The 22,916-nt window shown below is 43.5% G+C and overlaps 1 protein-coding gene across 1 annotated transcript in view; it reads right to left on the bottom strand.

The window, feature by feature from the left end:
- The window catches only part of PCNX1 (pecanex 1), a 3,150,868-nt gene that overhangs the window by 1,437,160 nt on the left and 1,690,792 nt on the right, over positions 1-22,916 (bottom strand). The window contains exon 21 of the mRNA XM_044073489.1: positions 14,204-14,345. Coding sequence (XP_043929424.1) covers positions 14,204-14,345 — 142 coding nt within the window. The remainder of the gene's footprint in view (positions 1-14,203; positions 14,346-22,916) is intronic.

Here is a 22,916-nt window from a genome sequence, read left to right on the forward strand (position 1 = left end):
CATCCATTGAGCCGAAGGCAGCTCTCCCTCTGGAGACCAAGTCCAATTTGTAATGACTGATAAAGGTATGAGGCTTAGCACAAGTAGCCGCTGCGAAGATATCATCCATGGATGCCCTGGAATGGAAGGCTACAGATGTTGCCATAGATCTAGTGGAGTGAGCTTTTAACTTTTGGCATAGGTTCGTTACTGAGGGAATAGATGAAACGTATGCAGTCCCTTAGCCATTTCGATAATGTAACCTTGGAAACAGCATCTCCCATTCTGGGCCCAGAAAAGGAGATGAAAAGCTGTTCAGACTTACGGATAGGTTTAGTCCTGTCTAGGTAAAATCTCAGTTGCCTATGTACATCCAAGCAGTGAAGGCAGTACTCTCCTCTATTGGAAAAATTTGGAAAGAACACTGGTAAGTCAAATGTCTGGTTAATGGAGAATTCAGAAACAACTTTGGGAAGGAAGGATGGATTCATCTGAAGTGATACTCTGTCTTTATGGAAGACCAGAGAGGGCCTCTTGATACACAATGCCTGCAAATCAGAGACCCTTCTGGCAGATGTGATGGCTACCAAGAACAAACATTTCCAAGACAAAATCTTTAGGTCACACTTCGCAGCAGGTTCAAAAGTTTTTTGAGTCAAAGACTGAAGGACTAAAGTGAGGTACCATGGTTCCACAGGCTGTCTGACAGGCCTGATATGAGAGGTTCCCTTGAGGAAGGCCTTCCATAGACGTAGAGAGATAAGAGGGGTGCCATCTATACCATTGTGGAAATTAGAAATTGCTGCTAGGTGTACTCGTACAGTAGAGGCAGAGGCTCCATTATCAAAAAACTTAGCCAAGTATTGAAGTACTGCAGTTACTGGAGCCGAATAAGGGTGTAGCATGTTATCCTTAGACCAGACGGAGAGCCTTTCCCATTTATCCAGATATAGTTTTCTGGTGGATGGTTTATGAGAGGGCAGAATGATGTCTCGAACAGGTGAGGAGAGATTAGCTTGCCTGGCAACTAATGGAAGTGGAGAAACCAAGCTGTCAGCCTGAGACTGGACAGATTTGGGTGGCTCAACCCTTGCGGGTGAGTAATCAGATTTGGAAGAGGGTCCAGAATCGACAGCAGGTACACTAGGTGAGGCCGAAAGAAGGGGAACCAAACTTGTCGAGGCCAGAACGGAGCTATGAGGATCACCTTGCATTTCAAACGAAGTGCTTTCTTTAGAAATTGTGGAATTAGGGGAATGTGAGGATAGGCATAAAGAAGTCCCATGGGCCAATTGTAGATTAGAGCATCCCTCGGGGACTCCCCCTTCAGGGGAAGAAGGGCAAAATAGCTGCTGCACTTGCTGTTCGAAGGAAAGGCTAAACGATTGCAGAAAGGCTGGCCCCAGTGGGTGAAGATTTGTCGCCACCTCAGGGTTGAGGGACCACTCGTGAGGCAGGAAGATGTATCTGCTCAGTTTGTCTGAAATTACGTTGCAGCTCCCCAGGATATGTGTTGCTATAAGAAAGCGGTTGGAAGCTATCGCCCACTGCCAAATTTTCATGGCTTCTAGACAGGACTTGGTTCCTCCTTGCTTGCTGATATACCAGACCACTGACATTGTCTGACTGAACTGCTATTGTCCCGGAAGGGGGAGCCGAATGAAAGGCCTGCAACACTAACAGCACTGCTCTCAGTTCCAGAACAGTGATATGCAGGTGGGCCTCTGAGGTGGAGCATGTGCCTTAGACTGTCTTCCCCTGGAAATGCCCCCCCCCCCACCTGATCAGGGAAGCATACATGGTCACAATGGCTCTGGGCTGAGGGGACTGAAATGGGCGCCCCCAAAGTTCTGCATCTGGCCTCATCCACCAAAGGAGGTCCTGTATGCAGGAGCTGGTTATTCGAATCTGGTAATGGGGGGGGGGGGTGATAGTTGGGGAACCATTAACAAAGAAGGAGCCACTGCAGGATCCGCATATTCTCTAGAGGCACTACTGGAATCAAAGCTGCCATAGAACCCAAGGCCTGAAGAACCTCCCTTGCTGAAACTTTGTGACAGAGTATCACTTGGAGCTGGATCCTCAAACGCTGACGTCTGTGATTTGGGAGTGATACTAAACAGGACTGGGTATTGAACACTGCTCCAATGAATTCTATTTGTTGTGTAGGAGTAAGGTTTGATATCTCCCAATCTATCGTTATTCCCAACAACTGTGCCAGAGAGAGAGAGCATAATGCAGTGCTGTTACCAGAAGATGCTCGGTGGGGGCAGTGAGGAGCCAGTCGTCCAAATATGGAAACACCAAGTATCCTTGTACTCTCAAGTGAGCTGCGACTAATGCCATGCATTTCGTGAACACTCTGGGGGCTGTAGAGAGACCGAACAGCAGGGCACAAAATTGATAATGACTGGCCCCTATAAGGAAGCGAAGCAGACTCCTGGAGCGTTTGTCCATCTTGATGTGGTAATACGAATCCCAGAGATCTATCGAGCACATCCAATCGCCTTTTCACAAAAAGGGGAGAATGGACTGAACCATGACCATTTGGAATTTGGTTTGAGTGACAGACTTGTTTAAGCAGAGATCCAAAATGGGTGTCCAGTCCCCTTTCTTTTTTGGCACCAAAAAGAATGAGTAAAATCCGGATCCACATTGGTCTGGTGCGACTGGGTGGATTACTCTTTTTTTGAGACAGCTTTATTATCTCTGAAGCTGCTGCTTCCCTTTGAATGGGTGGAACATCGGGAAGCTTTCTCGGAAGATTTGGTTGAAATGAAAGGGGAATGATGTAACATCTGGTGATGATGCTCTGCACCCAATGATCAGTGGTAATGGAATGCCAGGCAGCTTGGTGCAGAGAGGAATGACCCCCGACTGCTTCCAGAGGTAAGCAATCGGGCTGCTCCTCAGGAGCACTGGTAAGGCTGTCCAGAAAAGGAATCCCTGGACCCTTGGTTACGAGGACCCCCTCTGTCTCTGTAAGGGCATCATCCAGAATTCTTACTCCCTGTGCCCCTGAGGGTATCACCATGTGCAACACAGAAAGAACCCTGAGATTTTTTGTGCCACATATTCCCACTCCTCTGATTCCTGGAGAAGGTATGTTGAGGACTGGAAGGCCATAGGTCCAAGGCAGAAAGGGTTTTTCTGACTTGTTCACACCTGGCTAGTGTGTTCTTCACTTTGGAGCCAAAAAGGGACGATGCTTCGAAGGGAGCATTCAAAAAGGAAGACTTAAAGGGGACCATGAGGTCACAAATGCGGATCCAAGCATGGCGCCTCATGACAATGCCTGAACCCGCTTCTCTGGCCGCCCCTTCGGTTGCATGTGAAAGCAACCTCATGAATGAGTTGGATATCGATTCCAGGGTTGCGAGCTGCGAGGCCACTTTGTCCCTGACCTCGTCAGACAACTATCCTGTGAGTGTCCCAGGGAGTTCAGAGATCAAGTCCATCTGGAGCCTCGTAAAATGTGCCAAATAGTTCAGGGACAGTATATCAAAGGTCCCTGATGCAAAAACTCTCTTCCCAAATCTGTCCACCGCCCGGGGCTCTCTGTTGGGTGGGTGGACAGTGGGACTTTCCTCAGCCAAGTCCTTTTTTGTGGCCGCTGCAACCACCATAGCATCAACTGGTAAGCCTTTGGACCAATGCGGGTTCTCTTCGGGGGGGGATTTTGTCAGGTCTTCGAGGGATCGCCTCAACGGAATCAAGGTTCTTTCAAGCGTGCTGCACGACAAGCTCATCGGCAGTCGGGGTCACCCAAGAGGTAGAAGGCAGAGTGTGAGAAGCCTGCAGGAACACGGACTCCTCAGACAAAGGGCTTGAGGGCTTCCAGTCACCTCTCTGCTTTAGCAATTCCAGGATGCTTCCAAATGAGACATCATCAGGAGGTGACTGAGGAGATCCTTCACCATCATCGTAATCAGTGTCTTCCGTTAAGGATTCTTCGGGTGCGTCCATGTGCTTCCTCTTGCACGTCTTCTTTCGAGGGAGCTCCTCAGTGGGAGTCTCTGAGGAGGACTCGGAAGAGCGGGTACCCTGAACAGGGATGTCTCTGCCCAGTGTCCCAGGGAGTGGTGGTCTGTGGCAGCTGTAGCTCAGGGGGCAAAAACTGGAGTTCCGACATCAAAGGAGTGCTTCCAGAAGTGTGAGCCCTCTCCATCGTCCGAAAAGCAGGGATGGGAGCCTGGAACCGAGAAAGACAACCTCGGGACCGGGGTCACACCCCACTCCGACCAACCCGGCCCCACGGATGGAGCCTCACAGCAGGATTGGTGCAGATGTGGCTATCGGCACAGAGGAGAAACATGGCTCCGTGCCCTGGGCTGAAGTGCCAGCCCCTCAATCTCCAGATTAAGGAAGGACTGGTTCTGTAAGAACCAAAGAGACAATCTCGGAGCTGGAGTGAGGTGCACTATAGGGAGAAGAATGTTAGGAGCAGAAGGCTACAGAATCGAAATGGTCGAAGGAGGAGTGTAAGTCAGAGTCCGTGGAGAAACCACCCCAAGTCCTGTGGATGGGTCTTAGAAAGCATGGGTATCCCCCTGGCTACCAACAGCTGGTCCACAAGACACACCACTTCGTGTTCCGACAGGCTCCTGGTAGATCTAGTGGAATTATCCAGATGGGGAGTCAGGGCGTTCAATGAACGGGGTTATACACCTGGCCCAGAAATGGATCTATGGAAGTGGAATATTGGGTCCATGGTGCAAGGTCTGCCGGCACTGAAGTTTCAAGTTTTGAGACCGGGAGTAATGGGGTCAAGTCCAGTTTTGTCAGTAAAATGCTTGGTGCCGAAGTGGCACTCGGAGCCAAAATGGTCTGTTCCTAAATCGTAACTGACAAAGGTATCGAAGGTATGCCCTGAGCTGAAGGAGCCAGAGGTGCTGAAGTCAGAATAGGGGTGGTGAGGTCTATAATCAGTGCTGGAAGCAGGACAGGTGCCAAAACTGGCACCGTTATCGAAGGTTTCGAGATGCTCGGAGCCGAGGAAGATGGAGCTGTAGAGGCAGATTTATGCTCCGAAGAAAACTTTGTGCTTAAAACCTGAAGTGCCTTTCTTATCAGACAACAGTATAACCAGTCAAAACAAATAAGCCAAACACTGTTCAAAAAAGTCACAATTGTACCAGTACAGTAATATGTAAGAAAGAAAACAAACACCTTACTAAAACCAATCCTAACAGGCTAAACAGGAAAGAAAAATACCAGCTATGGTATTGAAGGAATACCACAAGGGTAAGGGAGGAAAGGACGTACCAACAATGGTACTTGAAAGTTTACCAACAGTAACAACAGGTAGAGTACAGAAGGAAAAAACAAAGTCTGACAGAAGAAAACAGACTAGAAATACTATTATCTAAATGAAAAATGAAGATATCAAAAGTTTTCCACACAAATATCAAAGTTCCACTTAGCTGAGAGCTCGGCTGAAATGCAGCTTTACGGCTACCCAGCAAACGAGATCTGAGGTAACAGGGAGAAAGCCATTCTGGGTAGAAACTTAGCTTGAGAGTTTTTTGGCTGGTGCGAGCTTGGTAAAAAGGCTGACTTGAACCCATCAGTGAAGAATGGAAAGAAGTGTAACAACATCAGATAGTTTAGACTTTGATTTCCAGCTTCTATTTTTTGGCAGCTACCAGAATTAAAATTACTAAGGCCTTACTATATCTAGGCATTCTGAAACATCAAAAATTCAGATCCTGTATCCCAGGTAAAAAGAAAAAAATTCCTTAAACCGACCAACTTGCTCACATAGTATTTCGGACAGAGTAGTCTGTAGGGAATTTTCAAAAGCCTGCCACTCATTACACTACCAAAAATATGTTCCCAATTACCTCTTTTTTTCCCCATCACACCAACATTTACAATCTACTTGAGGAAAATTTCTTTGGAGTCTGCTTGGGGTATAAAAATTGCCTAGGCAAACAATGCCAAGCCATAAATATATCCTCTCAGTGTACAAAATGTACTTATTTAATACCACTTGATATCTAACCAAGTCCTCAAGCATAATGGCCCCAACACCATTTGCTGATCAGGCTGTCTGTGATCACTGTCTTTGCAAGGCAGTCAGTGAAATACTGCACCTGAACAGTGACATGCAACGAGCAGGATACAGTCCTTTTGCATTACTCCAATAACTCTGTCATGGTGTCGAATGAGTAGTCTCTGCATTCAAACCAGGTGACTTCCAGACAAAGTAATCAATCTTGCTCACTCCTAGGACAGGAGCACTAAGTCATTGGCCATGGCATCTTTTCCTCTCCTTCAATTCTTTCAACACTCAAACACGTTGATGATCTTGAATCAGTGTCAGTGACCCTGGACAGTATGATACTGTATCATGACCTGGTACAAGACATTACATGCTAGACTACCATGCAGATGACTGTGTGTGTGTGCTATAGATAAATCCATTGTTGAGAAACCCTACACACTTCTCAACAGTCTCATCTCAAGCATGGTCACACAAAAGGAATTGCTAACAAGGCTAAAAGTGCATTAGCATACTGTAGCAGTAGAGAAAATGTCATGTCCTCTAAAATGAGTCAATGCTTGATCATTAAAGCAGCTATAAAGTACAGTTGTGTACCTACCATAAATGTAGATGTTCGAGTGTATTCACTGTTGCAGTCATTACAATTGGGTTATCCTGCTGGCAGGCCACCCGCAGTCGGCCTGAATTCCAAAGTCTAGGTCCAGTGTCGGTTGCTGTCGCCTCTTCCCTGACGTCAGTGCGCCAGGGGTATATAAGATGCAGCCGACGCCATTTTCTTCAGTTTTTCTTGCCCCAGATGTCAGGTGCCCCTAAAACAGTAGGCTAAATTATGCCAATAAGCACGCATGCACAAAAAACACCTTTACCTTCATCTAGAAGCAAATACACCACATAGGTTGTATAGAGTAGAAAAGTACAGTTAGGTCCCAGCAAAGAAGAAAGGGGGGATGGTGGGAGGGTAACCTGGACTGCAACAGTGAATACACTTGAACATCTACATTTATGGTAGGTACACAACTGTACTATGTTCATCGTGTTTCACTGTTGCAGTCATTACAACTGGGTTGAATCCCAAAGCTAAGGTTGGGAGGCTGGAGCTAAATAGGATTAGGAGAGGCTATAAGGCCCTGCAGAACTGCAGTGGCAAAGCCTGCCCTGGATTTAGAGTAGAGAGGTAGGTGATAGTGCTTTGTAAAGGTATGCACTGAACTCCAAGTTGCAGCCTCTAAGATGTCTTTGGTTGGTACTCCTCTGAGGAAGGCTGCTGCTCTGGTTGAATGTGGCCTAATGCCCTTAGGCACTGATTTGCCATACTGTGAATAGCAGAAATGAATGCAATGGCCTATCCACTTTGAAATAGTCTGTTTTAAGATGGGCTTTCCTTGGGATGCTGCAGCATATGCCACTAGAAGTTGATCAGTCTTTCTGAAGGCTTTAGTTCTGTCCAAGTAGAAGCGTAGATGTCTGTGAATGTCCAAAGAATGCAGAATTTTCTCACCCTTATTCTGTGGGTTTGGATAAAAAGTAGGCAAATGAATTGTTTGGTTAAGGGCCACACTAGACACTACCTTAGGCATAAATGTAGGGTTTGTCCTCAGCGAAACCTTGTCAGGATGGAAAATGATTAAAGGTTCCACAGCCATCAGCGCCTGTAACTCTGAGACTCTTCTAGCGGAGGTTATTGCTAGGAGCAGAGCTGTTTTCCAGGATAAGAATTTTATGTCAGCTGCAGAGGCTGGCTCAAACAGAGGCAGTGTGAGTTTTTCCAAGACATAACTGAGGTCCCATGTAGGTATTGGTGCTCTCCTTGGAGGTCTTCTGTTTTTAGCCCCTCTGAGGTATTGCCTCAGTAACTGATGAGAAAAAATATGTGGTTCTGTATTGTAATGAGCTGAAATGGCAGAGGCATGAATTTTAATCGATGAAAAGAAAAGGCCTTTATCCAGCATCTCAGTTAAGTATTGTAAAATCTGAGGAATATTTGGAACAATCATGTCAATGTCTTCTGCTTGGTTCCAAGCACAATCTCTTCCATTTGTCTGCATAAGATTTTCTGGTGCTAGGCCTCCGAAATAACAGCCATTACTGCTTTAGAAAGAGGTGTGTCTTGAGAGGCTATATTATCTGCCATGCTGCCAGGTTTAAGGTTTTGAGTTGGCTGTGCAGTATCTGGCTGTCTTGTTGGGTCAACAAATGAGGAATTTGAGGTTATGTCCAGGCTGGGCAGTGAGACAAGCTCTTTAGGATTGGGTACCAGTGCTGGCGGGGGCCAGTCTGGGGCAATCAGTATCATTTTTGGTTTCTCTTGTCTGACCTTGAGGAGTACCTTGGGGAGGAGAGGCAGAGGAGGAAAGGCATATACGGTTAGATTTTTCCAGCTGAAAGACAGAGCATCCACTTTCCATGCTTGTTTGTGATAAGTCCTTGTGCAGAATCTTTGTAGTTGGTAGTTGTGAGGAGAGGCAAACAGGTCTATGTCCAGGCATCCCCAGGTCTTTGTTATCATGCTGAAGACTTGCGGATCCAACTTCCACTTGTGGGGTCCATTAGATTTCTGCTTAGTTTGTCTGCAAGAGTATTTTTCCTTCCTGGCAGGAACTGAGCTTGCAGATGTACTTGGTAAGTCAATGCTGTGTGCCACAAGTTCATGGCTAGCCTGCAGAGGGGGTAGGAATGTGTGCCTCCCTGCTTGTTTATGTACCACATGACTGTAGTATTGTCCGTCTTTATTAGTAGTTGTCCTGGATGAAGTTGATCCTTGAAAGCTGTTAGGGCATTCTGAACAGCTAGCATCTCTTTTTGATTGATATGTAGATGCATTTGACTTGCGGACCATGTGCCCTGAATACATCTTCCTGCCATATGGGGCCCCCAGGCGTAATCTGATGCATCTGTTGTCAATGTCTGCCTGGCTGTGGGTAAGGTGAATGGCTGTCCCATGTTGTGGTGACAGGCTTTTGCCCACCATCGAAACTCCTGTTGCAGGCAGTGAATGAGGGTAATTATTGTTTCCAGGCTGTGGCAATGCTGAGTCCAAACACTTTTTAGATACCATTGAAGTTTCCTCATATGCAGTCTTGCATATGGAATTAGCAGAATGCAGGATGCCATGAAACTCAAGGCCTGCAGAATTTTTCTTGCAGATACCTGGGTCTTTGTTGCCAACATTTTGAAGTAAGTAGTCAGTTGTCTGTGTTTGTCTGGCGTGAGATAAGCCATCTGGGCAGTTGTATTTAAGCTTGCACCCAGGAATATTATCTCTTGAGAGGGTACGAGTTTTGATTTCTTCTCGTTTACTGTGTACCCTAGACTTGTCAGTAATCTTTTTACAAACACCAGACGCTGTAGTAGAATGTCCTTGTTCTCCGCTTGAATAAGGCAGTCGTCCAAGTACGGATATATTTGTATTCCTCTGTCTGCAAAATGCAATTACTGGTATCAGGCATTTTGTGAAGACCCTGGGTGCAGTAGATAAGCCAAAGGGCAGTGCAGAGAATTGGTAGTGCACTGAGCCAGCTTTGAATCTGAGGTATCTTCTGCATGTTTGTCTGATTGGGACATGCAGGTATGCCTCTTTTAGATCTAAAGTCACAAGCCAAGCCTTCTTGCCCAACATGTGCAGAAGCTGCTGTAGAGTCAACATTTTGAATTTTGGAATATCCAGATATGTGTTTAGAATAGATAGGTCCAGTACTGGTCTCCAGGCTTTGTCCTTTCTGGGTACTAAGAACAGTCTTGAACAGAATCCATGACCCTGCTCTTGTTCTGGTACTTGTTAAATGGCCCTCATGTCCATGAGGGATGAAACTTGTTTTTGTGCCTCTGCCCATTGATTGCGTGGCAGGTCTGGCATACCGTTTTGCCTTGGCAGGGTATGAAAGTGGAACCTGTAGCCTTGTGAAACTATATTTAGAACCCATTTGTCGTGGGTGATCATGTGCCAATTTTGTGAAAAAAGTGCTAGCTTTCCCCCCAAAGGGGCTGCCAAAAGATAAGTGCTTGGTGCTGGAAGTGGAAAGTCATTGAGACTGTTTCCTGTATGGCTGTGATTTTTCCTCTCCGCTCTTGGAGATAGAAGCACCCCACTGTTTAGGCCTGTATGAGCCTTGGGGCTGTGATCTGCCTCTAGGGCATCTGTATCTGCCCCTTTGTGGTCTATCGGACACTGGAAAGGACCAATTTTTTGTAGGCCAGTTCCTGCTAAATCTGGGAGGCTGTACCTGCAAGAAATCCTTGACTGTTTGCATAGATTTAGCCTTGTCCTCCATTTTCTTCAACACCTCTTCTGCTTTAGCACCAAAGTATCATGCTGTAAAGGAGCATCTAATAGTTTTGCTTTAACATGATCTGGCAAATTTTGTTCTTTTAACCAAGCATGTCTCCTAATGACAGAACCTGTAACAGCGGCCCTGCAGGAGGCCTCAAGAGAATCAAAACCACATTGCAAAGTATGCTTTGCAACTTGCTCAGCTGTATGCAATAAATCCTGCATTTCTTTATTGTCTGTACATTCTGTATTGGCTGGCACTTTCTGTTTAAGCAAGGATATAAGATATTGCTGATACTTAAGCATATGAAATTGGCAATTTAAAGCTCTTACAGCCAAGGTAGCAGAGGTATAAATCTTTTTGCCCCATCTGTCTAGGGCCCTAGAATCCCTATTGGAGGGAATAGGTTTTTTTGCAGTAGAAGCCTTGACCCCTTTGGGACCCTGAGAGATGGTTTGTGGGTCAGCTGCAGGATTCTTACAAAGAAATTTATATGAATCAGGAACCCTGTAGTATCTGTCTGGCTTAACAGGGGCTGGTGGTAAAGTGTCTGGAGAAAAACTGGACTCTGTAAATACATCATCTACAATGTCTAAAACAGGCGGGATAGCAAGGGGCCTGTGCTGGGGCAGTAAAAGGAAATCTCTGAGCCTTTTCTTGGATTCTGAGTAATCTTGGCTCTCCCAGTGGAAATGCTCCCTCATAGTATGCAGTGTTTCCCCAAAAGAATAATCCTCAGGAGGAGAGGCTGAAGGGATAGATTCTTCAGCATCAGAATCCTCATAGGGGGGAATAGAGTAATCCTGTTCAGAGGAGGAAAACGAGGAAATGGAAACTTGGTCTGAAGATTCATATTCTAACTTTTGCCTAGGCCTCTCTTCGGGTGGGGGATGGGAACCCCTGATCAAAGTAATAAGGTCTTCGGCCATTTTAAGCATCTGTTTTTTAGGCATGGAGGCCTGTCCAGGTGAATGCTGTACTTGTTTCTTTGTCTTTAGAGCTGCTTTAGTCTTTGTCTTTGTAGCTGAAGTAGGTTTCACATATAACTGTGTAGGCCTGAAAACACCCTCAGAAGCAGATGCCTGCTCAGCAGATCTGGACCCATCTGAGGGAATAGTTTCCGAGTGTCCAATACCTTGAGTTTCCAGAAGCCCAGTCGGCTCCACGTGGGAGTCGGAAGCGGCCTGTGGCTCTGAGGTAGTGGGCGTCAGGGGCTGCGAAAGCGCCTGAGAACCGGCGACAGGCCTAGAAGAAGCCTCGTCGTCGGTTTTGGATCTCGGATGCCTGTCCTTTTCTTTTCGTTTTTTGTAAATTCCGGTAGTCGGCTGATCCGACGGCATTATATAATTAAATCTTCTGCCAAAGTAATGAAATGCAAAATCGTACCGACACTTAATAGTGCGTTGGTTAAATCTAGCACAAAACCAACAACCAGCAACGTTATGGTCAGGGCCTAGGCAAGGAATACAGTAAAAATGAAAATCCTTATGAGGTATTTGCTTCCCACAAGAAATACAGTTATTAACTTTTTCTGACATCGGTCTGGAGCAAGAAAAAAGTTTCCCGAACGGGGTACTTAGCTTTAATGAAGACTTAGGATCTGAAATTCGAATTTGAAAACTTCCAGAGTCGGCCGACCGGCACTTGCGAACTGCTTTTGCTTCGGGCACCGCGCGGCAAGAAAGACTGAAGAAAATGGCGTCGGCTGCATCTTATATACCCCTGGCGCACTGATGTCAGGGAAGAGGCGACAGCAACCGACGCCGGACCTACACTTTGGAATTCACGCCGACTGCGGGTATCCTGCCAGCAGGATAACCCAATTATAATGACTGCAACAGTGAAACACGATGAACATCCAATGTGCTTGCTTTAGTTTACTTTTATGCATTAACCAGGACACAGCACTGATAACAGTAGGCTAATTTCAGTTTTGGCCAAGGAAGACAAAGCTAAACAAAAAGATTAAAAAGCATACAGAATGTAAATAATATACAACATGTAAAATTAGCACAACAAAACATGCAGAAAGATTCAAGAAACACATAAAATGTAAATAAATGCAGAATATATATATATATATATATATATATATATATATATATATATATATATATACACACACATATATATAAAATAGGTTACCCTTAATGTCCAAAAGGTAAAGCATATTTCTAATCAAATGGGCCTAGTAATTAATGGCATGAAAAAACAAGGCAGCAGAAGTATGCAAGTACTTTCCGCACCCATCCACTGCCTTGCTATCTTCATCATTTGGTAAAACATTAGAAGACGGAAGTTTAGAAGCATTACTGTACTCAAATTAAACAACTGTTGCATGAAAGCAATGATGCTAGCTGAAATACTTATGGCTGATAGGATCTTTATAGTACCAGCCTGGTTTCTCAGGACCAGGAGGCCAGGATTCCAGGGCCAGAGAGACAGACAAAAAAGATAACTTCAAAGCCTCCAAGTCAACTTTCTATTCTTTTGTGGGGGATGAAGGAGGAGTACAAGGAAGAAAGAAACTGAAGAAGTTGTAAACACAGAAGGGCATCATCTGCAGCATCTGTTTTACTGCTATCTTACTTTTATCATTTCTTAAGTTTGCAGGTTCATAGGATACTAGGCTATTGGCCTGGAGGCCCTTACAAACCAAGCCAAGAATTCTGCCCATCTTCCCACAAAGTCAGCAGCTGTTTCCCCTGTCCAGCAGGAACACGGGTGGGATCCCAGGGGTGTATTTTCTGTTTCCCACCCAGTTGTACAGGTTTCTCTTAAAGAGGGTTAGAGAGGTAATATACTTGACATGGAGAGGGAGTCTATTCCATAGATGAGGGAGTCTTTGCAACATAAAATCTATCCCGCTGACGTTCTACTAATGTCACAGACCAGGATGAGGCCTTGTGTGCGGGCGCGAGTGGAGTCTGACTTATGGATTTGCAGCAATTCCATCAAGGCTGGGTCTGACATGGCCTTGTATGCCAGACACAGGTCACCTCTGAGCAGTCTGTATAAGACTGAGTAAACAGACTGGGCTATAACCAGAAAGAAACATTATGTTGTTTTCTAATTAAAGCAAGGAGACTTTATGAAATAATGACTGGGATTTAATCAAAAACTGCAAAAAAATACTACCTACCAACATAATACACAGTCAGGCAGCTAATGATTTCAAATGAGTTAGAATAACTGAATAGGAGACAGGACAAAGCTGCTTTTATACTAGGCACAACCTAACACCTGAACAACAGCAACGTGAGAGAGTTATCCTTGTGCACAGACAGTTCTGAGATAAAACTCAAATTTTACACTGCTACAGAAGTCCTCCTCATACTTACATCTGTGGAAACAAAAATAGATCAAGGACATGAAGCAAGCATAAGAAATGTCTGCTCAAGAAGAATAAGCATCTTCAAACATATAATGGAAATGTTCATCCTGCCAATACATTATTACTAAAAAGTAAGGATCTGCTGGGTGAGACTGCCCCAAATAAAATATCCATAACCTCTCCAAAAGACAGGATGTCAAACATCTAATTTTCTGTAGTGGGAATATAAAAGAAGCCTCATGATACCAGAAATTCAGAGCAGAAAAAGGAAGATGACAGAAGAGGCTTCTGTGAGCTTTACAAGTTTACACCAGGGCTAGTTAAATATTGCAGTCCACTGTAATATGTATAATGCTCACTTCTTTCACTGTTATAAACTCAACTAGGCTTCCAACATCACAAGAGTTATACAGAAGTCCTCAGTATATCATGTTACTTATCAATACAATGCGCAAGTTACACAACAACAAATCAAGAAACCCTAACTCTGGGACAACCATATTTAAAACTATTTCAGATTGGCACTTTCACCAAAACTGTTCCATTAACTTACTTGTCTTTTAAGTAAAAGAAATGCAACACAGACATGAAACTAAGAAAAAAATAAATTCTTACTCTGTGTCAAGCTTCTTTGGACTGGCTATGGCTTTGGCACTGCTGCTGAGCTCATTGAGAACTATTAGTGGATAAAGAACATTTTTCTCTGCAAAAAGAAACCAGACGTGCATCTTTTCATAAAGCATCACTTGAGCTGCATCTAGAAACAAAAATATCATACCAAAAGTCATATAGATAAAACATAGACTTACCGAACAGTTTAAAGTTTTACACTACCCTCATCTCCCATCTTCCTTCATATCCACCTTTCACATCATTTACATACACATATTCTTCAAATTCCTTGTCACACCCATGCCAGTTTTTGTCCCTCCTTCCCTAGCCAGAACAAGATGCTATCCTGAAGCACTGGCTAAACCCTATCTCTAGATACTGTGCTTTATTCCTTTTATTTTCTGTCATGAGTTTTATCACACAGTTCTGAAATAGCGAACCACATCAGTGCTGCTGAAAAACACACAAAATGATCAACACTGAGGTCCTGAGCTATCACTATTATGATTAATACACATTACCACACTTGGCATCTGAGAACAATCAAAAGACATGGATACTACCAAAAGAAAACAAGACACAGGAAAATGTACGTGTAACATTTATGTAAACATTTACTTGTTTCGAAAACCCCAAAAGGGTATAGCCTAAATTCAATAAAGGATGCAGAAGAAAAGCTTCATACCACATAAACACAATATATCAGACTCAAAATGAGAAAATGACTTTGCAAAGACTTGCCCGAGACACTGTCTATTCTAAATACCAAGATGCTAAGCTTAAGATGATTGCAACTCAACTTCTTTAATAAACTGGGAAAGGTTACAAGGTACAAAAATCACTTAAAAAGACACCTACCATAACTGCAGATTTTTTAGAGACGCTCAATCAGTATGCCTTCAGCAACTGATTCCTTCTCTATTGCAGAGGGTGCAAAATTGGAATGCCCTCCAAAGTAGTCTTCATATATCCCTTTTCTGAGCAAATGAGCAATAATGAAAGGGTATATATTAGAGTGGTCTACTTTTTCCAGCATGTAATAAAGGCGCCTGGAAGAAACCAGAAGTCTGAGGTCTCAAAACACTTGTAAGAAATGACCAATGAGAAAAGAAGGGCATCATATTTACTGATAAGCATCTCAAAAAGTATACCTCATTCAGTGAGGGATGCACAATGATCAGAATTTTCCCACAAAATGGCAAACTATAATACCTGATAGCAGATGCTAGTTGTTTCAGGACAGTTCTTCAAAGATCAGCATGAATTTTGGATACATTATTACAAAAATGTATGAGTGATAAAACGGCTGGAGCACAGATGTCCAGGTACAAAACATAAAAGAAGGGGAATGGAGAGGGTATTCCTACCCCAACAGGGGTGTAAGTTTACGTACACAACTCTATTATGTTCATAATTAGATCACTGTTGCAGTAGCCCAAGTTATATGGATCAAATACCACAGTTTAGAAAGAGGAGGAGGAGGAAGAGTAAAAAGAAAAGAATCCAGAAGTTTCTGCACAGTCCTAGCAAAGCCTACCTTGGACCTAGAGAAAGAGCCTAATTGGTAGTGCTTGGTAAATGTCTGCACAGATGACCAAGTTGCTGCCTCTAGTATATTTCTAGTGTCCACCCCTATCCAAAAAGCCACATAACTAGCCACAACCCTGGTAGAAAGGGCCCTGACCTTACCTACGTGGAAATGTTGTGTTGGGTTAAGAATAAACAAAAAAAATCAGATCCCCAAAAGGAGCTGCCTATTTTATAGGTGGACAGATGCATAAAAATCCCTTTCAAAAACTGTTTTGATTTGAGACGGGGTAGAAAGGAGGATCCACAGGCAGACAAGCAGAGACACAGCCTAGTGATGAATCTTGACAGAAAAGAAAGAAAGGGTAGAGGATAAACACTCTCACAAATACTGTACAGTCAGAGGTGTCTGGGCCTTAAAAAGATCCTGGTCCTCTCTTTGCACTAAGCAGAAATTATTTTCCACTTACCAAATTATACTTTTCTATTGACAGGTTTTTAGTCTTCTTTAATACCTGCTGCACATCCTAAGAAAAAAGGTACCTAAAAGGTATTAGCATTCTTTTATACAGGTAGTAAGTTGCAGAAACTGAAGGTTGGGGTGTATCAAACAACCCCCTGTCTTGTCTGATTAAGACCATTCTGTAAGAAAGCTTGTGACAACTGCAACTGATCAATTTCTGAAGAATGGAAAAAAGTACAGTTGTGTAAAATCTTACCATAGCAGTAGATGTCCTTTTCACTGTTGCAGTATTCATAACCTCTGGCGATCTACTGCCAAGGGTAGCCCGATATCTGGCCAATATACCAAAGCCTTAATTACCTATGAGCATTGTACATTAGATGTATGCACCCCGCACAAGCGTAGAGCATAAAGGTGATGCACAAAAACTCTCCCAACCCAGAAGTGAAGTGTCTTAGAAGAACCAGAAACCCCAGTGGAAAGGAGAACATGTACATTTATTTATATTTTATTCATTCACCTTCAATTTTCAATAACTGCTTTCTCTATCTTTTACCTTACAATTTTAACTCTCTCTCAAACATATCCTTCTTCTAGATATCCTCATTGTCTTCAATTTTTCCCTCCATATTCTACATTAACTCCCTCTATCTACATTCCTCCTCTTCCTCTTCTCTCCCTACTACTTACATTTTGCTTCCTATCTCCCCCAAATACTTATTTTGTTTATTTTCCCCTCTCTCTCTACAGTATTCCACCCCTGAAGGTCCTGCTCTACCTCCCGAACATACAGACTACCTCCTGCAAAAGCTCAGTCAGCTCAACTGGACTTACTCTGCTTAATAAACTGGGCTCTCCTTGAAAAAGAACACCAAAGTGGAATCCCTGAAATATCTTTCAGCAAATGTATGTAGCCTTATACCTATCTAAGCTTTCATATTAGTTAGCCGGTCCCTCAGTGAGCATGACACAGCAGCCTACTGCATACCGCAAAATCTCCCCTCTCAGTGGTACTCACTGACCTCCGGCCCCCTATCCCTTTTCTATACCCCTCTGAAGACTTACTCTTTAGCCCCTTTTATTTTTTCCCTCTACCTTTGAGCCTTGTCCATTTGCTCTATCTTACTCCCTATCATTCTCTGCCTGCCATTTCTCCTTTCTCCACTAGGTGGCAGCACTATTCCACCTTTTGCCTGCTCCTACTCCATTCTAATCTTTTACTCCAACTTCACCTCTAAATCCTTCGAAAGCCAAACCTCCACTTATTTTACTCCACCTTCCCCACCTTTATATTCCCCCCCCACAGAGTTGCTCAAACCCTACTTACTACCACCCAGTCTTTCTGTACTTCTACCTACTTACCTCAGCTGCAACCTGCAGTGGCTGATACTTTTTCAGCCGAACTCTTCTGCCCTGTTGCTCTATCCCGTTCCGTTCGCCTTGCAGGCTCACTCCGCTCCCCTACCCTGCCCCCAATTCTCACCCACCCCCAGTGGTCCTACATTTATTTGCCATCCCATACTTTCTCCCACTTACATCACTCAATCCCCTCACTAGATTACTCCACCCATTTCCCCAAAACTACCTCCCCCTCCACCAACCTTATCTTTTTAAGCTACTCCCATTCCCACCCACCTGCCTTACCTAACTCTAACCTACACATTTTGTCATCCCTAATCAAACTTTCATTCTACGATGCCTTCCATTCCTACTATAATCCTTGCCCCTGCACTATTACTACTCCTTATTCTTCTTGCTCTATACCATTCTACCTCTTATACCAACCTTCACCTAAACCCCTCCATATCCTCCACCACCACTATACCCTACAAATCATTACCACAATATCTCTGCCTCTAACTCCATTTCACCCCTCCTTTCTATTAACATTAAAACTCTTCCAAATCCCAAATAAATACTACAAACCTAAACCCACCCCCTACCATCCTTTCCCTAACAAACTAAAGCCTAACAAACTTACTAACCTTCTCTCTTTCCTCTGCATAGCAGGTGACATTCATCCCACCCTGGACCAAACATTTCTCAAACAAATAACCATACCTTCGACAACAAACCAAATTGTAAAGACCTCAAATCCCTCACCATCAACACCCAAAGCTTAACTAACAAAATCACCCTCTTTCATGCCTGGCTAAACCATAATTCACCTGATATTGTAGCCATCTCTGAAACTTGGTTAAAACCACACATAACCGACACTGAATTCCTTCCCCCTGGATTTTAATCCCTCCGATCTGACCGCATAAATAAAAGAGGTGGCGGTGTAGCACTCATCTATGCCAATCACTTATGCATCACTCCCTTCCCAAATCCTATCCCTTTCCTTTCATAATGTTGAACTCGTAACCGGCCTTCTAAATTTAAATGACCATAAAAGTATCTGCATCATCTACCTTTACATTCCTCCTGGTAACACTACCAATACCTTGGAAGACATCCTCTCTTGGTCCTCCTCAAATATTAAACTTGAAACTTACATTACGGGAGATGTAAATATTAAATGGCAAAAAATCAGTGACCATAATCCCACCTTATCAATCAATCTTTTCAATTTCACGCAACTTATTAACTCTACCACTAGGCCCAACAAAACTAACCTCACAGGTTCCATTCTAGACTGGATCCTAGTGTCTCATCCTAACAGAACCACAACATCTGGTGTCATTCCAGACCCTCTAGACCACCACCTCCCTGCCTTCACCCATAGAACAACAAACTCTTCCTCCTTCTCCCACAAACTCTTACACACTCGCAATTTAATCAACTTTAACCCCTCCACCTTCTCTGACTCCCTCAAAATCACTAACTGGAACCCATTAAAAACCCTACCCCCTAGACGAAGCCGTTGATTTCTTCAACTCCAAATTCCTTACTGTCCTAAACTCCTGAGCTCCAATCCCAACTAAAAGAGTCAAAGCCAAGACTGCCCCTTGGCTTACTAAAGAAACCAAGAAAATGATGCAACAAAGAGATAAATCTTGGAAAAGCTATCTCCATCATAAACAACCTGAATACCTACATAAATACAAACAGTTACGAAACCTAGCCAAAAAACATGTCATAACAGATAAACAGTCTCATTACTACCATTTACAAATAAATCATGCAAAATACCCCAAATAATTCTGGAATTCTATTAACTCTCTTAAGCCTGGAACAACAAACAACCCCTGCCCTGATGCTAGCAAATCTGACCAAAAAATTGCCAAACTATTCAACACCTTCTTCACCTCTTCTATTGCTGAAATAACCAAAACCTTCCACAACATCCCCACACCCCCCCCTCTGCCCAAGTTTCCACATCCTCACCTCCCTCTCCCCCTATCTTTGAACTTAAACCTGTATCCACCCACTTTATAAAAAAAAACTTCTCTCCAAACTCAAACCTTGCACCAATGCCCCTGACAACATCCCCTCTTCCTTCTTAAAAATTGCCTCAGACAGTATCGCTCTCCCTATTAGCATCCTGATAAATAGATCTCATCTTGAGTCTTATGTACCTAAACTATGGCGCTCTGCTTTTATTCTTCCACTCCACAAAGGTGGCAAAAACTGTAACTTCTCTAACTTCTGCCCCATAGCCATCCTCTCTATCTCAAAAATTCTACAAAAATGCATCCACCTGCAGCTCATGCCATTCCTAACCGAACACCAGCTCCTCTCTTCTACCCAACATGGTTTCCGCCCTGGACATAATACCAATACAGCCCTTCTCTCCTTTTTACACTGTCAATTCAGCTCGAGACTCTGGTAACTTAGTTTTATCTGTTCTCTTAGATCTATCTAAAGCTTTGGATACCATCTCTCACTCCCATCTACTAAACCATCCATCTAACCTCAACATCTCCCCAAAAACTCTATCCTGGTTTTCCAGCTACCTTTCTGACAGGTCCCAAGCCATGAAATGGGGCCAAGCCTCCTCCAGCTTCCTTCCTACCCCCACAGGAGTTCCCCAAGGCTCCATGCTTGGCCCTCTGCTATTCAACATCCTCGTTAATGATTTCCGCAAAGCCATTCCCAATACAAAAATTGTCCAATACACACACAACTCAACTTTGATCTGCTCTGCTTCCAGCTTTAAAGAACTCCAATCTCTAACTCAAGCCACCTTCGCAACCACTGAAAAATGGATGCACGAAAACCACCTCTCACTTAATGCTAACAAAACTAAGATTCTTTTCACCCACTCAAAATCCACCACCACCGAAAAAAATTAATTTCAAATTTCTTGCCTTAACAACTCCATCATTAACACCATTCCCTCTGCTAAACTCCTAGGGGTCACAATCGATGAACACTTAAAATTCAATACACATATCCAACTTAACATGAAGAAAACCCATATAAAACTCGGCCTACTGTACAGAAATAATAAATTCCTCTCCCCCTCCACTCGACATACCATGGCCACTATCTCCTCCCATCTCTTCTATATGGTGCCCTCTGCTTATGAATCTATCTTCTACCCTAACCTCCAAACTGGAAGTATGCTACAATAAAATTTCCAAATTTGCCACCATGGCAAATTCCCTCTCTCATCAATGCACATCCCTACAAACTCTAAATTGGCTTGAACTCCCCAATCAACTAGATTTCCTCCAAATTGTCTCAGCCCACAAATTAATCTTTCAACCCACCCTCTACCCAGCACTATCCAATATTCTGCAACATTACACCCCCCAGACTCCTTAGATCTTCTAACCAAAATCTTATTTCTGTCCATAAACCCAAACGCCCAGCCGGTCAGCTTTTACTCTCCTTTTCCCTTGCTAAAAAATGGAATGCCCTTCCCTCTACCCTGAGAACCTATGACAACCTACACTTCTTCAAAACAAACTCCTCTCCTACCTGCATACTCACCGAAAATGTAACTGCTCACTTCACTCTATACCTCCCAAGCTCCCCTCCTCCTTCTCTCCTGGCTAACTTTCATACCTTTCCAAATTTCTCTAAGTCATACATTGCTAACGTAACTAACAACTTCTCCCAACTCTACGCGTATTGCCTATCATCCTCCCAGACAGTCTCTTTAACGTCCAAGTTGCTTAATTGAAGGACAACCTACTTGAATGCATTCTATCTACTGTTTGAAAACTCAACCCTTTGTATGTAAATCAAAATTATCTTTGTATTTTATTTGTACTTTTAATTGTTTGATCATTATGTCTTGAAACATTGTATTATGGAGCTTTTCTCCCAGGGCCTCCACTGAAAATGGGCTCTTCAGCCCAGTGGACCTCCCCATTCACCAAACTGGAATAAATAAAATAAATAAATAAATCCACTTTGTAATGTTTAGTGAACGCGTGAACCAAAAACCAAGAAGCTCAATCAAGGATGGAGCTGGTATCCAAAACCCTGAAGAAAATCCCCTAGGAAGCCACTGCACTAGGGGAATGAGCCCTAAATGAAACAGACAGCTGTTTGCCAAAAAAAAAGAAAAAAAAGTAATGGCCTTCTAAATCTAGGAGGTTATAGTTTGCTTAGAAACTGCTGAACCCAATGTCCTGGTATGAAAAGAAACAAAAAGCTGATAAGATTTACAAAAGACCTTTGTGTTTTGTCTAAATAATATTTGAGCAGTCTATGCAAGATCAAGAAATGAGGAACCTTCTCACTAGCAGACTGCAGAGAAGAGAAAAATGAAGGAAACTGGATAAACTGATTAAGTGACAGCTTATTAAATATTATGGGCATAAAAGAAGGATTTGTACAGTGAGATACCTGTATCTATGGAAAAAAAAAGGAGGGACCACCATCAAGGACTGGGGTTCAGATAACCTTCTGGTAGAGGTTAAAGCAACCAACAAAACAATCTTCCAGGTGCAATGCAGCAAAGAGGAGGAGGCAAGAGGTTAAAAGGAACCAGTCAGTCTTTCAAGGACAACATTAAGATCCCAAACAGGCGGAATGGGCTTTCTTGGGTGTCTGATATGAAGGACACCCTTTAGGAACTGCCAAAAGGGAGAAGGGTAGAAAGGGCTAACAAGTGAGCTTACACTAGAGAATTTGCCAAGACAGCCATGCAGCAGTTCACACAGTAGGAAAGAACCAAGAGGACCCCGCAATGAAGCCCTCTCTCAAACATCTGTGAAGAGGTCCTGGGAAGGCTAAAGAGGTTTAAAGGGACATCTAGATTGAGAGATACCTGTTGAATTCACCAGTGAAGTTCGAGACAAGACAGCAGAGGAAGCAAAGAGTCTAGCAGGTGGCAGTGTTGAAGCCACACTGATCTGAGATACCAATGAATTTTTCTCATACGAAGCCTGGCACAGGGAATCATGGGGTAGTAAAAAGTCATTAACTCCAGCGCCCTTAGAAACTCCCTGGCATAAGAAAAGATTTGGGAACTACGGAAAGAAAATATTTCATGACACAGAGAGTCTTAGTGGCAGGAAGAGAGGCTAGCACTGGAATAGTCTGGATCCTGCAGTCTACAAGGATGTGATACTGAGATAGAATCAACACTGACTTCTGAAGGTTGACTATGAATACCAGGTTGCGCAAGAGAAGCTGGGTAAAATGAAGATCGTGCACTAGCTTGGTTTAGTAAGGAGCCTGAAGCAAGAGGTCGTTTAGATAGGGAAATTTCTGAATATCATAACGTCTGCAAAAGGTGACCTACTGGAGCTAAAGGAAAACCTCTTGAGGCCACAGAAAGCCTGAAGGACAAACAGAGAAATGAAAGAATGATGAAGAAACAAA

Source organism: Protopterus annectens, chromosome 6.part0 (genome assembly GCF_019279795.1).
Source record: "Protopterus annectens isolate FY-2018-M chromosome 6.part0, PAN1.0, whole genome shotgun sequence".
In the NCBI taxonomy this organism is placed as follows: domain Eukaryota; kingdom Metazoa; phylum Chordata; order Ceratodontiformes; family Protopteridae; genus Protopterus; species Protopterus annectens.